Source organism: Parasteatoda tepidariorum, chromosome 11, assembly GCF_982258835.1.
Source record: "Parasteatoda tepidariorum strain Cologne lab strain chromosome 11, Ptep-v5.0, whole genome shotgun sequence".
Classification (NCBI taxonomy): Eukaryota; Metazoa; Arthropoda; class Arachnida; order Araneae; family Theridiidae; genus Parasteatoda; species Parasteatoda tepidariorum.
Window position 1 is genome coordinate 74,810,990 of NC_141765.1, and position 18,996 is coordinate 74,829,985.

Consider the following 18,996-nt stretch of genomic DNA (forward strand, 5'->3'; position numbering starts at 1 on the left):
TTTATAGACCAAGCGTAGTGACATCTTTCTTATTTTTCATCCATTGAGCAGTTTATGCTCGTTAAGTCGGACTACTAAATTGATCCGTGCTGAGGCCTTCTTTCTTCTAGGAGTTGTTGCTGCAATGAGGAAGCCACACCTTTCGACTTTGAGTGCTCGTATACAGCACCACCTATCGATTTCCACCCAAGCTTTCCTATGAAATTATGGCTCCTAACGATGTTCTCTAACTTCCTTCCAAGTTTGTACATGGCATTGTGGGACACCCTGTATATTATATTTTAGTTGTTTAAACTTAAAGTAAGTTTCAGGAATAGATGATTATTGTCATGAGTAAATTTTTCTTAGGATTATAAGAATTTTTTTGTTTTTTTTCTTCAAGATATTACCATTAGAAATTAAATTAAATGTTCCAAGTTGCTTTAAGAAAAACTGAACTGCACAATCCCCTCCTACGTTAAGGGAAATTTGCTGGGGTTAGGAATAACATAGTGGCAAGTAGGATATAGTGGCTGTAATGCCTAGTGGTGCTTCCACATTCATTATTCTGTGCTATGATTGTAATTAGCTTTTTTATTTAATTTATTTTTTTATTCAACATAATTTTAATGAAATTTATGTTTTGCTCAATTTCGTTAAAGGGAGTTTAAAATATAAAAAATTAACCTTGTTTTTTTGCTATTCACTTTTTTCCTTTTTTTTCAGTTTTTGCTTTTTTCTATTTAAATTTTAATTATTACTTCACTTTTGAACGAAATATTATTTTCCTTAAAATTGAATTTGTGTTTTTAGTTAAGAAATAAGTAGGTTACTTTGATTTCTACAACTGGCAGCACCTCTAATTACCCTTAAGATTTCCTTCAAAATGTTAATAAGATAAATTCAGTTAATTGGTTAATTGTTCACAAATGTAAAATGTTGTTCTAGATGCAAAACAAGAAACAAAATCCTCTCTTAACGAATTATTTATTTCGACAAAAATTAACAAAGATTGTTGTGATTCTTGTATTTCTTCACCACGTGAATGCATATGCACACCAGTAGATAAGATTAAGAATGAAGAAAGAAAAAGGAAAGAAAAACCTGGAAAATCTGTCGATTGCCAAAGCAATGTCGACTTCACAACATGTGTTTGGAGTTCTGGGTGGCGAACTGAAACTGTTTCCTCGAACATTGATGCCATTTTTTCTTTGAAGCAGCAACTAAAAGAAGATAAGAAAATATCTTATTTTCTATTAAACGTTTGAAAATTACTGCTGAGTCAAGGGACTTCTTTGCATTTTTGCTCCGACATATTGTTACCTCTCTTTAATTTGATGTGGTAGAGATAGGTTGCACACACAAAATAATAATATCACCCTTTGTTTCAATAATAGGATTTTCCCGTAATATTTTATGTTCTGAAGAGTTGACATTAAATATGCTAATTTATTAGATCTAGCTATTAATTTAATTACAAAATCGGACACAAAAGACGTTTTTCTCTGAAAATACGTTATTTCGACAAATTTGTATTTTTGACCCTTTAAATATTAAAGGAAGCCACAATCTGAATATTATGGTTCCAATAGTTTAGCTACCCCTTATAATATTCAGATCCCTTAATTTTTATTTAGTATTCTGATATACTATTTACGTGAATCAATTAATTTTTTTATTTTGAAATTTCTTTATCCAAAGATATCGAAAATATTTTGTTATAATTATTTATTATTTTTCAATCTAATAATGGTTGAAAACACAATAAACCCTCACGAATACGAATGTTTTCATAACTTATACTATATAATTTTAAATGACAAAATGTAAATTTTAAATGAAATTGGTTAAATAATTCTTAAGTAATAAAATTTCAAAAAAAATCGTATTTTTAAATTCCATTTCTCAAGTGTACTCTGCTAACTTATTTTTGTATTTTGTCATTTAAAATAGTTTAAACATAGTTTTAAGGGATGTAAAAATTTCTATAAGTTACTATATAAAATTGTTTCGAATACTGTTAAATGAAAATGATAAGAAAAATGAACAATTATTAATACCTTGGATAAATGTGATTAACGATTGTATGGAAAGAGTTTGTGATTCGCTTAAATAGAGATAAAAAGTGAAATTAATACTAAAGGATTCCAAAGATCACTTTCCCTCCTGCTATTGATGCAATCATATTTTATTGATTGTATCTAAACCTGATAGTTTGAGGATCTCTTAAAAAAAGATTGCGTTTTTGTGCTTGAATATATATTTATTTATTAATGGAATTATTTATTTGGCTAATTACTAATCAACCCCTTTATCAATAAATGTTTGGTGCCTGAAAATCCGATCAAAACTGAATTAGAGTGATGTATTTCGCATGTACTACATGCTTCTTGACATCTAGAACTTTCCTTGCTGTTCAAAAACTTTTTAAATTTTTTTCAAAGTATAAAATGCAATGGAAGAAATGTTTTCAACATATCTTCAATCTCTTCTAAATTTTAAAGCCGCATCCTCGAAGAAAATCCGCTATCTTTATCAAGTAAGCATGTTAACAAAAATGATTTAATTCGATGTTTTGTGTAAAGCGTGACTTGAAGTGCTCAGCAGGCTTAATTTCAAACATTTTTTTTTTACTTCCACGTATGATGTCTCCCTTTTTTATTTGTGTAAAAATAAATGATATTGAAATTAAAAACATAAATTGTTTGGTTATTTGCTGCTTGGCTGCAGATATGTGCTTAGCACAACAGAACAGTTTTATTGAGTGAATAACCTATTATGGCTATTTTATACATTTACATAATTATGTAGAAGTCGGATTCTTCGCCATAGATGGCGCAACTGGAAACCAAGAACAATCGCACCCCTTCTGCCTAAGCAAGCACACATCAACAATAACAACATAATTATGTAATACAAACTTAACTATGGATTATCATATCAATTTACTTTTTGCAATGACCACCCAGATATCATTGACGATATGAAATTTTTGAGGATTTTCACTGACGATTTTTGAACCCACTTCAATTTTCTAAATTAGTTAACCCACCATTTCTAATGAAAGCTCTTTCATTACTAAATTACCTCAGAAAGATATACCTTATCGAGTTCATCCACTGAATATCCTCTCATAAGTTTGCTACTTCCAGTATAACCCATATAATGATTGACAACTGCAAATTCCATAAGTGACATAAATACAAAAACTGTACAGGATGACATCCATACATCAATTGCTTTCACATAAGAAACAGGAGGTAAGGATGATTGGGATTGAGTATTTTGAGTAGCTAGTGTAAGAAGACTTGTCACTCCAAGAGTAACTCTAGCAGGAATTGCTTCTGGTCGAATCCAAAAGGAAATCCATGACATCACTACGATGAGGGTCGTTGGAACATACGTGTGAAAAAGATGGTATCCAAGTCGCCTTTTCAAATTGAAAACAACAGCTAAACAAGTGAAGTTCCCTGAAACATAACAAATGATAATACCTTAGAAAAGAGGAAACATACTTTTATGGGGGATAATCCCTCCCAAGTGTCATTTTTATTAAATCTAATTTAGTAGTACAAAATGACATATGTGGAAAACCCCTTATCGATCAGAGTTTTCTTTTTAAAAAAATGCAAAAACGACTTAGTAAATTACAAGAAACTTTTTAAATTTTCACGGTATTCAAAACTCTTTAAAACTTTTGTTGGATTAATAAGTTAATACACTTGTATTGAATAGAAAATTTACCGTTACATTGATTGTTAAGAAACGCATATAAGTGTTTATATTCCCTTTTAATCAAATGTGATAAAAATTAAATAATTGATTTTATTTAATTATAACAGGATTAGGAATGATTAGAAAAGTTTAATTCATCTTTAAAAAATTAATAACTCTACCCATATTCAAAACAGCAGTGGCCTATCTGCTTAACTAATCGAAATGAAATTTCAGATTGAGTTATTTAGAGGTATGGGAAGTAAAAAACATAATATGAGGTTAGAACCACATTTTTAGAATAAAATAACAGCGACGCTAGACAAAGATAAACAATAAAGTAATCGATATGGTTTGGTCGAGTCAGTGACTCAGCTATAATTGACAACAAACAGAAAAAATTATGTGCAGTGACTGGCAATATGCTGTATGTTTTGTTTAGTCCTCCCTCACGATGACATTTTCTTTTCTGCGATATTGAAATATATTTAGTAATATTCATAACCAGAACGGTGTTGTTCAATTATTTTATTTACCATTTAAATTATTTTTGTAAACAACGGTTTTTTCCTCATTTAGAACGACAAACTGGAAACTCTTTGCAAACAGCTCAAACAAACTGTTTGGAATGGGCTTCTAATTAGCCAACGATATATAGAAATTTTAGTGAAAATAGTAACTATTGGGTATAAACATGATTACTTAACATGAGATACAATCGAATAAAAATTTCTTTTCGTCAATGGTTTTCTTTCTAATAATAGAATGATGCCGTGAACTGATTAGAAAAATCAGGCTCTTTGCAATGCACTGCAATAAACCTATGAAACGACATCGGTTATTTGCGGAGAGCCTACAACAATTATTGAGTACAATTTAAATTATCAGGTAGATAGAATTTTATTGAAAAAATACCTGTGGAGTACTCTAGAGTACAGTCTTCTGTGTTGCTTTCAACAATATCTAACTGTGGTAGTTCAACGTCTTCACTAACGACAAGGGGTGAGGAAATGTTCCACAGAAATATTAAGTCATCCACGGTATGAGATACTAGTATTGGAATAAAATATGTCTCTTTTTAAAATCTTTATAAAGTTTTTAAAAAGAACATTATGAGAAACATTTTCTTTTTCTTAACAGCGAGTATGAGGTACGACATTTTTAGCAACTCTTTTGTTATTTGTTTTTTGCAATTAAGAACATGAAACAATTTAATTATTATTATTATTATTATAAGAACATTCATGATTGCTATGTGAAAAACGAAAAAAAACATTATTTTTAGAGTTATCAGTAATATTATTATATTTCTTATTGTATTTATCAATTATTGTTATATTTTTCATTATATTTATCAATTACTGTTATGTTTTTAATTATATTTATCGATTGCATTTATGATTATTATTGCTGTATTTGTCATTATTGATGAATGATATAAAATAATTACACATACTTTCCAAACTCTAAGATTTACCAACTTTAGAAGAAAACCTAAAAATTTTTTTCTGCTTATTAACCTGCTTAATCCTTATTATTATAAAACCTGCTTATTAATCATAGTTTTAAAATTATTTTAAGAATTTATCAAGATCCCGGTACTCATTTTTACATTAGTAAGTCATACACTATCTGGACACCAGGTTGCTATATTCATCCAAGGTATATTCTGAATAAGCGAGCTTTTAAAATTCTCTGATTCTTTAACAGATGTGAGATTTCGAGTGGGGAGAAGCTTTAAGGGTAGTAAATTTTCTAAAATGTGAGTGCAGAACTGATAATAAAATTTACAACTTTTTTTTTCTTTTTCTTTTTTTTAGTTTTACCTGGACATTCTTAAGCTATTAAACTAACCTCCCATTATTCACTCAAAATTTTGAAGTGGTGGTAAATAAAATCAATTAGATTTTTTCTTTATTTAGCAAAATGTAAATTTCACTGCGTATTTCTCAGACTTCTATATAGGGTGTTCTGTAAAGACCACCTTCAATATGCACTTTCAGAATCCTTATCATAAAGGAAAACAGAAAAATTTCTCATTAATATCAAATTAATATTTTACGAAAGACAAACAGAGCCGATCAGAGTACAGGAAGGGGAACTTATATCAACAAGACAAATTTGATAGGAAAAATGCAGAAGTTGTTTATTCAAAACTCTTACAAGCTTCCTATTAAACTTGATTAGATGTTTATTCCATTCTTCTTTCTACTGTATTTGTACAATACAGTAGAAATATTATTTTGCTATACTCCATAAGTACGCTTTTTGTTTTCATTTTTGATAAGGATTCTAAAAATACTGATTAAGGGCAGTCTTTGCACTATTGTGTTGAATAGAATATTATAACGGATCACTGGTAGACCCTTATAATGCATTAAAAGTCTATTTTATCAAAGATTTTCTACAAGAGCTGTAAAAAATATATAAGCTTAAGAACGTCTTCATAGTTTTACAAGATGCATTTCATGACTGATGATGAAGTAAAAATTCATGTATTAACCATGAATGCATTGGAATGTGTACTGTACAATGAGTATATGTATCAAAGGCCAGTATGTGATTCTTTAGAATGTTCCTGTTTTAGTATGTTTAATTCTCAATTTAGATGACTTATAAAGTTTAAAAGAAATCTATTCATGATAGATCTAATTTATTAAAACAGAAATATCTATTGATGATGTTATATGGTTTGATATTTATGTTGCCAAACACATCTTGAAAATCTATACAGATTCTTAAAAATTGTCTTTTAAGCAATTTTTTAAGGGGGGAAATGTCAGAAATGTTTAATAAATATGTCATCTACTGAGAAATGGGGAATAATTTAAAAAATTTAAGCAAACTAATAAACAAATTATGTTACAGAAAATTGAATAAAAGATTAGGATGGAGTAACTGAAAATATTTTTATAAGCTTACAGCTTTCTATCATCATGGAACAATTTTGAGTATCATGTGGGTAAGCTTCAAATTTCATTGCACAAGATAATTCCAATGTCAATCTAAAAAAGATTTCACATATTTAATTACTTGAAACCAGAAAAGCTTTTAACACCTAACTAGATACGTTGATTCAACTCCGAAATATTGTACTAGACTTTTTAGTTTTGAGAGACTTTTTATCATAATGTGTACCTTAATGAAACTTGTGTCTGAACTTATAAAAATATCATTATTCGAAATTTTGTTTTTTGAAAACTGCAGAAATAATTTTCTTACACAAATCAAGAAGCTTTAAAAATTTTCGAAGTAAGTTATTGAAGAATTAAGTAAAATTCAGGGCTGGCTCATCCTTTTGTGAGAGAACTTAACAGTCGAGTTTCCAACTATCATTCCCCCTCGGTGGATAATGAAGACTTTTAGGTCAAAACAATACGTATTCTAGGCCGGGATAGCCTGATCGATAGGGCGCTGGACCCATGTCCGAGAGTTCGTAGGTTCGAACCCCGCCGGGATGCACGTTAAATCTGTCGAGTTGCAGAAGTCCTCCATGTTCCCACAATAAATCAATACCTCTGGAGGTACTGGATTGAAGATCGATCGTTCTCTGATTCAGGTCAAAATTACGATCTGTGGATGAGTGAATGAGTCCGCCCTATAAACGGGTGCGACGTATGGTGTGGCAGAAGTCGAATTCTTGCCCATAAATGGCGCCACTGGAAAACAAGAGCAATCGCACCCCTCTGCCTATACAGGCATACGTCAACAACACAACAACAATGCGTATTCTAGAAATTTGTTAAATTTTTTTGTTTGATATCGAAGAATAACTCAGCATCTAATATTCTCTACGCTGTTATAAAAAAATTTTTCCTTTAAAACAAAAAAGAAAAAAAAAAGGATTTTTTTTAATAACGACAAGAAAATGTCGTAATTCTCATTCTCTAATTTTAATGATGAACATGTCCATGAACTTTGTCTCATTTAACCGGTTAACGCCCAGCGTCATATATTTAGGACAGTTCCTTTTTTCAAAGACATTCATTGTGATGCGAAACTTTTTTCAGTATTTTCATTTATCTAGGTGAATTAAAAGATTTTCAGATACCATAATGATTTAGTTATTTCTGATTAGATCTAGAACCATAAGGAGCAGGTACTTTTTGATCTATCAAAAACTTTTTGAATGCTCTAACAGTAGAAAACCAATTAATTTCGATAATATATTATACCACTTTTTCCATAAAACCACTTTTTGTATCAAATTTAATGTATAAAATCGGGACAAAACGGGTTAATATCCCTGCGGTAAGCTAAAAGCTGATTTATTTAACTTAATTAAGCATGTATTTTGTTCTCTTTGTAAGTTATAAAAAAGTCATAAATTCGTTCATCGAGGTATTATAGCTAATTAAATTTATTGTAGGATAATTAAATTCGTAGGATAGTTTAACTCTTGTTTACTTTTCCCCATATTAACACGTTCGATAAAGAAGTTTCAATACATTTTAAAGTTAATTTATAAGTACAATTTGTGTTTTTTATTTTGTTAAATAATTCAATGGAATACTATCGAAATATAATCGTCCTATTGTTAACTTACAAAATCTAACTCACTGATTTGATTTTAAAATATGCTTAACTGAGTGTTAGCGTTTTTAAAGAATATATAGGTGATGAATTGCAAGTCAACCTGATTACATTTGTAAACGACGTTCTTTTTTGAATGTATCGAAAATAGTATTTAAATATTTAATTTACATTTCAAAGTGATATGTTGAATTTATTTTTATGAAAATGCTTAAAAATTCATACTCGACATTTGTATTAAAATTCGTATAAAAAACGTGTCCAATGTACAGTAGAAAAAAAGAAATAGCTTTTGATTCATAATGATTACATCTTCACGTTCTAGAAGGTGGTGACTTGAAATATCCTAATTAATTAGAGCAGACAATATTTTAGGTTACGAAATCTGAAATAAAAACGCTATTTCTCTAAATAAACACATTTGTTTTTGACGGATTCGAATTTTTGACTCCAAAAATATAGGGGGTAGCAGCAATCAAGGAACTATGGTCCCAATAATTTGATCAGGAGGAGCCCAAAGTTTGGAACCCTTAATGTTAATTTTACTTTTTGCATATTTCGAGGTATCTCGAAATCTTTTTAAAGCGAATTAAAAAAAAATTTGCACCCAAGTATAAATTTGTCTAATGATAATTTCACGCAAAAATAACTTTTATTAAGTACTTATTTTTATTTAATAACAGTTGAAGCATTTTTGAATTGTAAGGTATACAACTTTTCACATCATTTTAAAGAATGTAATTTTAAACGGCAAAATACAAAAATTGAGTGATTTCCAGAGAAATCGACTTTTGAATCTGCACAGTAATCGGCAAAAAATTTCCTTCTTCAGATCTATGTTTAAATTTTGAAACTCTCCTCACGAATGCGTGGTGCGGTCATCTCTTCGGGGGCTTGGCTGCACTTTCACCTTAGTGGTGCTCTCTTGGAAAAGGAAAGTCAATTTTTCCAGACTTAGCGCGTAAAACCAATGACTGGTGAGTTTGTCTTGTTGAAGAGTCATTAGAAACAGCATTTATTGTTAACACTATTTATGGTAAAAAGTATTTAGTAACAAGAGAGTTTCACGTTGCAACGTCTGAATCGAATCTGAACTAATTAATACAACACTACACAAAGTGTTATCTATGGATGGTGTTTTCTATACTAGGGTGCGCTACAAGCCTTATTGCCTGTACTTCCGGTGTATTTTGAAGTCATTTGGCTGACAACGTGATCATTGTGTTTTGAGACTCTCTTCGGTAGTATTTTTTGTGTACCTGTATTTTTTTACCTGGTTCATTATTTGTGTTTAAAAAAAAAGAATCGTTATAAGAATCGTCATTTAAGGACTTGATATTTCGGGGCGTAAGATTCATCATTTGAAAAAACGAATTGTTATAAAATACTTCTTACCTTGTCAATAATATACCAACTTCGAAATTTAAGCCTAAATGATAATTTGTAAAATGAACTTAATCTCGCTGCTCGAACAATATGCTAACATTAACGTATGATGGTACATGGCTTGCAGCAAGAACAAATAGTAATAAACAAGTTTTTACTTGTTTATTACTAATCAAACAAAATTTACTAAGTTTATTACTAAGAGACAAAAATCAGGACTGCCAAAGAAGAGAATTCTTTCTTAATTTAGCAACCATGTAAACATTTTTAACTATACATCGATTAATAACTAAAACAAATTTTCTCTTCAAATTCAGAATTACTTTATATTATTAATATCTTATGAAGTAAAGCAGATTTGAGATCAGAAATTACGTTAGTTATTTATTTTATTTAAGACAAAATTATCTGTTTGAAAATATCGCCTCGCAAAATAAGCCGTAAATAAGCAACTGTATACTTTTAAACCGGAAGTAGAGAGACCAAAAGCTCGAGATTGTTGTCATTTACATTTATATTGATCAATAACTCTGGGGGTACTGGATTGGAGTTCAATCTTTCTCTGATTCAGGTCAAAATTACGATGTGTGGATGAATGAATGGATGTATGAATGGGTCCGCCTTATAAACAGGTGTGAAGTGTGATGTGGCAGAAGTCGAATTCTTGGCCATAAATGGCGCCCCTGAAAAAACAAGAATCGCACACTCTGCCTTAAATTTGCTCGGTTTCACCCAGGTAGGCTTGCCCGTGTGGCAAGTGGCTTTAGAACCAACCAACATTTGTATTGAAAACACCATCCATAAGATATATTTGACGATTTGTTACTTTTCCTATCAACTTTTTTCTATATTGGTATGTTCATGTATCTTCACCTTTTCGACTGTTATGTTGCCACCTAACATACCAAATAGTAACTGTGGGTCCAATATCCATCTTATGTTACCCCGACACACCCTAAATGAAATTGAAGATATGGTATGAAAATATTAAGAAAGACTAAGTATTAAATGTTAAAACATCTTTTTTAAAAAAATGAAAAAAAATTCTAATGACTTACTTTGCCATGTAAAGAAGAGTTTTATCATAGTACAACCACAAGTAATGATTTGGAACACTCATATCATGAAAAGTAACTTTTTTAGCATTTTTAAAAAATGAATCTGGCCTCCAAATGTATTGCAACCACCCAACATCTAAGATTCTATATCCTTCCGTCATGTTTTCTGGTAACCTTAACCTATAGTCTTGCCAACTTTGGGCTAAAAATATATCTGCTACGTAGGTCTGTCAAAAATAAGCATTTGTCAAATACACATTTTTAATATATCATCATAGTAAATATAAGATAATTGAATATCGCCTCTTTTATATATAATTTCCTTAGGAGTACAACTCAGAAGCAGAGATTTTGCAGAAAGACAATTGGGAATTTTTATTCATTTGCGTGTGACATTTGATAAATAGTAAACAATATCAGTTGTCTTACTTTCCAGGGAAAGGAAAAAAAAAGTGGAAGTAAATCTATTACATTCATGTCTTTTTAGGGATTTCACATTATCTGTGACATTAAATAAAGTATTCCTGCAGCAGTTCCCTGAGGGTCGTTCAAATTAGGGTTTCGTGATCAATAGCGGCAAGTAATCAGCCACTTTTCATCAGCCCAGACAAGATTTGATTGGGACCTAGGTGGGGATGGAATTATTAGTATTTATTTCTCTTCATTAAAAATAGATAGAGAAAGATCGATGGACTTTATTTAACCACCTTCATATTATAGATTCTACTGGTTAATATACTAAAGTATATTATGATGTTTGCCATCTTGACCGTGAGTAAATTCACATTCAAATAAAGTTCTTGTTTAAAAATAATAATATTTTTGCACGCTCTTCTAATTTTTTTTAATGTAAACAAATTATGAAAAACAGTGAGAATTCATTTTTGGTATTGAAAATTTCGAAACTTTGTTTTCTATAATCTCCGAGTAGTATTGAAAAAAAGTAGTCCGTGTAGTAGTCCGGTCGTAATGACATCTAATGACCTTTCATCTTATCACTGTGACGGCATATCCATGGGGATACGGTAGCAGTTCAGTGACTTATCGTTTTATCAATATGAGGGGATCCTCAATGGAGTATGGTTGCAAATGTTATCGCTGATTTGATATTTTAGGATCATAGAGGAATTCTTTATTTTTCTGAATTTAGATAAATCCGTGATGCTTAATTCTGGTTAATAATCTTTTATTAAATAAGTGTATTTAAATTTTTTTAAATTGTATTAACTTTTTTTTCATACTGCTTTCGATTTATATATATATATATATATATATATATATATATATATATATATATATATATATATATATATATATATATATATATATATATATATATATATATATATATATATATATATATATATATATATATATATATATATATATATATATATATATATATATATATATATATATACATATATATATTATTTTTAAATCGTTATCATTTTTGCTATGCACTTTTTAGAAAGTAACACTACATTTGTCTCTCTGACAGAAGGCATTTGAATAACTTTTTTAATGATCCCGAACTATCTGCGAGTTTTGGAGGGGTAAAAGCTTTTTTCCGATTGATGAAAGGAGAAGTATCTGGACAAGAGAAAAAATAATGGTCACAAAACTCGTCTACGCTTCTCAGGTTCAAACTGACATAGCAGATTTAAAAGGGAGAACGAGTTTTAACGATGGTTATTGCTACATCTTGACATGTATTGAAGCGTAGGAATTGTGCGAGTATCATTTCTTGAAAAGAAACCCTTAAGTTACAAATAGATCAAGGGAAAGAGTTTCTTAATAAAAAGTTGCAATTCCATTTTTAAAAAAAAGAGAGAACTTAATATTGTAAAGATTTCAAACGCACACAATGACTTATGTCGAAAAGATGGTCTCTTTTTTCCATTTTCAATGATGCATTCGATTTAAAATACAATGGTCAAAGAAAAATAAGCATAGTCTCCGCGTTTCAGATAATAAACGAAACAGATGGCGACTCTATATAGAGATTAAAAATAATGTGTAGACTTGGATATATTTTGTGATAAAAACTTTTAATGAATGAGTGTCTCAAGGAGAGTTTTTTTCCATCTCTTTCGGAGTCACCGTAGAGAAGTACACGCAAAATTTTCATTAACATATTTCTATTTGTATCCTTTAATACAGATCCTGGATTCAAGTAATGAATAAAATTTTTAATGTACTGTTTGAATCTATCAATTAAGAGAATGTTTTTTAGAGTAGCGGTTCGCAATTTTTTTCTATTATGAGACCCTAAATAATTGACTTTCGTTTGGCCCACTTTAATAAATCAAGTTTATTAGCAATTGTAGACATATTAAACAAAGAAGTAACGCTATTTATTTTTATCAATACTGATTAGAAATAGTTTATAGCTTGCGTTGAAATTAATTTTCATGAAAATTAGGAATGAAACTTCTTTATTGCGTTTTCTTTTGTTTTGAACTTTATAAACGTTTACTTTTTTCAGCAACATTTCTTCTCATGAATGAATTGTTGTCGAAAGGAATTATAATTGGGTTACTGCTGTTCCTGAATTTTTAAAATTTGCTTGATTTTTCCATTAATTGCTACAGTGATTAATTAAAATTCTTAAAAGGATCTAACAAATAAAGAAAATGTTTACCATAGATTCTTCATCAATTGAATCCACACTTAAAACAGTCACATGAAAACGCACCGTCGTTGGTTGACCTTTAAAACATAAGTCTTGAACTATATTTCTGAAGAAAGTATTCATTTGGAATAATTAAAAATAGCCATTTACCATCTTTCTTGGGTGGTAAGTGTTTATCGTAGACTTTCCTTTCCATCGGCAGAATATCTTTCAATTCTAATGATGGCCGTTTTCTAAGCCTAAACAAAGAAAGAAAATAATCCTTCATCTTTGATTCATTTTTAAGGAATTTTATTTCAAAAAATAAAAGTTCATATATAAAACTACAAAATAGATACTGTAAAACATTGGCAGTTATGCTTTTAACTATTTATTTTACTAAATCTTTTACTAATTATTTTATAAATTTGCGATTTCTGCACTTACTTTAATTCTTACTGTTATTTGTTTATTTTAGTTTTTCTTTTTTTTTTATTCATAAAATTATCTTATATTGATAAAAAGATTTTAGGTAATTTTGAATTATTGAAATTAATACCTGAAACTATTTCTTTCAGTTCTGTTTTTTGATGAGTTATGTTATAAAAAATGTACTCCTTTACAAATATTTTTCTAAAGATGTAGATATAATCACTCAAATCGTTTTTGACTGATCAAAATGTTGAGTTTTTAAACTTTGGGTAAAATATGAGTGCCAGTATAAAAATCTTTTTGCGTAAAATTAAAAAAAAAAGAAAGAAATTCAATAATTCAATAAACTAAAACATGTTGTTTTCTCCAGCAGTTATAACTTTTTTTTAAATAAATTAATAAAAATACATTTCCTCAGTTTTATATTTTTGAAATAGAATTTTAGTAACCCCATTTTTTGAAAAATGGTATAATGTTCAACAAAGCGTTTTGTTCGAAAACAGTTCAAAGACGATTTAACCAAGCTTTGCACATTCCCTGAACATAGACATTTTATTCGTATTTTTTCCTAAAATAATACAGTGATTTTTTAAAAAAAAATTTAAATCTCGAAAATAATCTTAGCAAATTTGTTTTGAATGGATATCACTAAAAAATATTTTACTCAAATTTAAGCCAGAATAAATTTATTTATTTATTTATTTATTATTTTTAAAATGTTGAACTATTATTTTTTTCAATGGATTTTTTTAATTATGAATTTTTAATTTTCATTAAAATTAAATTTTAAAAATTAAATTTTCATTAATAATTAAATTTTTATTAAATATTAAAATTAAATGAAAAATTATTTTCATCACAAATTATTCCTTTTAAATTCAGAAACATAACTATAATCTATAAAAATTTCAATCATCCACAAATAAATTAGAATCTCAATTTTTGAAAGAAAAGTTAGGCATAAACAGAGTTAGAATTCTTTTTTTATAAAAAGTAAACAAAGTATATTTAGGTATTTAGTTTTATAATAGTAAACTACAAAACTATGCGACTTTTTTCATATTCATAACTTTTGCAAAACTTTTTATTCATATCAAACTTAGTTAATCCTAACTAATAAGCAACCCTCTTCACAAATTTCAACAATTCTACAAACATGTTTTAATACTCGTATCACAAAATTGTATAAAAGAGGCTCATCTTAGTGACTGAGTTTTTTTAAAAAATAATAAAAAGATAAAGAATAATTTCGTTAATTTTTTATTTATATTAGTTCGTTTGTGCATTTAATTGTTGATAGCATGTTTTTAGCCCATCTGCAGGCTTTCGTGTATTTTTTTTTTTTTTGAAATTAATAAAATAAATTTCTGAAAATTATTCTGCGTTAGTGAGAACTTTTTGAAAATCTAAGTAAATCGATATGACCTTTAGAAAAATTTCCCTTAGGTTTGCCATAAAAAGTACCATAGAATTTTCCTATGGTGTTTTACCTATGGTAAAATTTTATCTAACACCTTTGTCTTATGCGTATCACAAATTTTTGCCATATGCTTTTGCAAATTTTGCTATATGTGGATGCAAAATTTTTGCCTCTCGCAAGTAGCAAAACTGAATGGGAAAATTTTACTAGAAGCAAAACCCCGTAAGGTAAAATGGTATTTTTATGGCAAACTTTTGCCGTTATAGGACTATGATGTGACATAACTTATGAGGAAATTATTCCATAAGCATTGGTACCTTTTGCCATACAGTCATAGCCATAGGACTACCATACCGCTACTTCATAGACAAAAGCCAGAATTTAGAAAATTCATACAGTTTATAACTTAGTTTTTAAGATATAATACGAATATAAGTTTAATTTTGTTTAATTCTTATTCATAGAATGATAGATCTTTTCTACCTTAATTTCTGTCTTAGCTGCCAAGCTTCATCATTATAGTCATTTCTTCGACACCAACTATCTTCAAATAAAGATTCTTCAACTTTTCTCAAACCATCTTCGTTTAAAGAACCATCAAAATGGTATAAATCTTTACGCAATTCTCCATTATGCCAAAATATATGAGAATGATCTATATATTCTATACCATTTCGTTGGGCATACCAACCAACATTTGAATTTATTAAATTCACCTAAAAGACAATAAATACTACTGTTAAATTAAGGAGCATTCATTTAAGGAACTCAGAGCCATTGTAAGGGTCATTTACCCAGAATTTCTAAGACTAGAACAGTGGTTCCCTTAAGGTCATCCGTGGAACTCTAAGGTTCCGCGGAGGGATTATTAGAATTCTGCAAGTTAGAGTTTTCTTAAGTATATTTATGTTCAATCAATAATCCATCATTTATTTAATGTTTCGGTTAGTACATTCTTAACTGCCAATGATTTTTTTTAATGACGGGGTTCCACTAAAAGAATCATTTAGGGTTCCATAGCCAAAAAAAAAAAATGGGAACCACTGCTCTAGATGGCCCAAGCAATTTGAATTACAGTTCTTTTTATTTTTTAAAAATTATTTATGGCATTAAATATTCGAAAGTATGTTCTATTCGTATGAGTATGCTTCACAAGAAAACAAATCTTAAAAATGAAAAATAGAAAAAAAAGTGTGCTTTATGCAAATTTTAAAACACAATCATTAAAATTCTTAAATGCATAACTTATCATTTCTAACTTACTTTATGTGTCCCACGCTTCATAAGATATCAGTAAACTTAAGCGGTATTATAAATTTGGAGATAAAAAATACGGAAATTTTTTTTCCCTCGTTGAGTAAGAAGTTACATAAATCATTCAATTCATTATAATAATTTATGTATAATTTGGTAAACGGAGAGCTCCATAGAAAAAGAAGGCTACATATTTTGGTCAGTGTACCAAAATCGATAGAAACTAAAAAGCAAACTACAATGGAAACACATAAATTTACCATTCTCATCTCATTAATTTTAAGGCGTCTTCAATTAGTTTATGTAAAGTCAAATATTTATGTAAAAGAAATTACTATAACTGTCTGATTTTATGAGGTATTAAAATGATGCATACTCATAAGGTATAATTCGTAAATGTTTACAGTTATTTTTTTATTTCTGCGTTGATAATCTCTCCATTTTAATGATCCATCTCTCTCAACTTGTCAACCAACGACGTTTGTTTACGTTTTCACCTGCTCTCATTCAATTACTCATTACCTTATAACTATTTCAATTCCCTGTCTATTTTAACTAGTTAGTCAGTATTGCTTTTCTTTTTTATCTCAATAAGCTCCATTTCATTAGTCATTTTACAAATTATCATTTTGTCCAATGTATCAGCACTTGATAACTACATTTGATACTTGCGAAATTAATAAGTATCAAATACACGTTAAGTTTAATTCACAGTGAAATTTTGACAGTAAACTTATAATATCATCTAGTGACAGGAATTAACATAAATTATTGTAACAGTTTTCGATAAATACATTAAAAATTAATTTTTTTCTAACTTCTAGACATCTACGCCGCTAACTATACAAATGTAACATCAAAAAAACTATTTTATTAAATAGTTTTTAGATGCTTAAAAAAAAGGTAAGAAAATAAAGCTTCAATTGGACAATTATTTGATCATATTATCTGCAACATTTTTTAATATTGGTCCCAGAATGGCTTTTAATATTGGGCAACAACATTTCTATATAGGGCTGATATCGGTTGAAAAGTGGCTGGAAAATATCGGGTTAAATAGACAATTCTATGAAGGGCCGATATTGGCTGAATAATGGACACAAAATATTAGATTAATCTTCATATAGGACTAATATCGGAAATTATTGTAGCCGAGATGGCTAATTTGTCGATTTCATGACGGGTTGAACCTGTTGGGGGTCGGATGCGTGTTCGACCCGCAGCGATGACACCGCAGTATTCCTTCTATTCCTTCCAATATTCTGCACTTCCCAAATGGTGACTCTAGACCAGGGGTTGCCAAACTTTTTTGATCATCGACCCCTACGTAATTTTTCGAAATCTCCATCGACCCCCATAAGTGTAATTTTCTGTTAATTGAAATAAAACTCTATTAGATACTGTGTTTGTACATTTATTTTATGATTTTAAACATTTATTAAAGTAATAGTACATAGTGTAACAATAGTTTTATGAAAAATATATTAATGTTGAAATATAAATACCTTAATATTTATGAAATAATAAGTAAATTATAAGTAAGAAGAAATAATAAGTAAAGTAACTACGGATTTATTGCTTCTTAATCAATGACATGGGTGTGCCTGGTGTTTTTTTTTTTTTTTTTTTTTTTTTTTTTTTTTTTTTTTTTTTGCAAGGTTCGTTATATTGGGTTCAAAATTGGTCAATTTTAATCTTAAACCCCCTTGAAACTCCACATCTATATATATATATTTCTCTTACACGGCACCAAAAAAAAGCCTCATTACAACTCCCCGAATGGCAACGTTAGAAAATCGACCAATGATCGCTGCTAAAAATGTCACATGGCAAATGTCACATGAGGTGGCTCAACATATAGCGCTTTTAAAAACGGAAACAATAACCAGAGTGAGCATTATCAGGTTGTTCAATTCAGATTCATGCCCTAAAAACATGATAATATTTAGTTTAAACTCAATTAGGAATTAATTAGGCTGGCCTTCTCCATGACTATAAATAAGTCACAAGGTCAGTCTTTTGAGAAAATCAGTTTAGTATTGACTAAACAAGTTTTTAGTCATGGACAACTTTATGTTGGCCTGTCAAGAGTCAAGTCATTTGAGAGCCTTTCAGTAATTGCTCCAAGATGCCAAATCTATAATTGTGTTTTCAAAGTAATTTTAAATGCTTAGTGTTAATTTCTTGAAGCTTTGCAGAAAAAAATGTTTTTGGAAAAATTTTAATTGCTTATTTTGTTCTAAAATGCTATCACAAATGTTAATTAATATAGAAATTGATGCTGATCACCAAAAAATATTTCATTTGGCGATAAAACAAATTTTTGTGTTCTTGAAAATGAAAGACTTTTTGAGGGTTATTATCTCACAAGGAAAAGTTAGGGTTTAAAGTTTATATTTTTAAATAATAATTTTTTTTTCTAAAACTTTCAGAATTTCTAGCATTAACTAATTTATTATACACATTTAATTGAATTTAGGTGAGTAACTGCAATATTTTATAATTTATTTTGCTAATATGTTTCTCATTTAGGTAATGTTTTGATTTTTTCACCATGTACAATCTAAATAGCTAATATACTTTTTTAAAAGCCAATACGAACATTG

At 29.0% G+C, this 18,996-nt stretch overlaps 1 protein-coding gene across 2 annotated transcripts in view; it reads right to left on the reverse strand.

Moving 5' to 3' along the window:
- Nucleotides 1-947: 947 nt before the first annotated feature.
- Nucleotides 948-18,996, reverse strand: part of LOC107436392 (uncharacterized) — a 42,464-nt gene continuing 24,415 nt past the window's right edge. Inside the window, exons 6-13 of one of the 2 annotated variants that reach the window (XM_043048390.3) lie at nt 15,620-15,852; nt 13,456-13,544; nt 13,315-13,382; nt 10,671-10,897; nt 6,616-6,698; nt 4,609-4,743; nt 3,082-3,449; nt 948-1,202 (exon numbers count right to left, since the gene is read on the reverse strand). In XM_043048390.3, the coding sequence (XP_042904324.2) occupies nt 1,014-1,202; nt 3,082-3,449; nt 4,609-4,743; nt 6,616-6,698; nt 10,671-10,897; nt 13,315-13,382; nt 13,456-13,544; nt 15,620-15,852 (1,392 nt within the window). In that variant the 3' untranslated portion in view covers nt 948-1,013. Of the gene's footprint in view, nt 1,203-3,066; nt 3,450-4,608; nt 4,744-6,615; nt 6,699-10,670; nt 10,898-13,314; nt 13,383-13,455; nt 13,545-15,619; nt 15,853-18,996 lie in introns of both variants that reach the window. The other variant, XM_043048388.3, reaches the window with a different exon arrangement.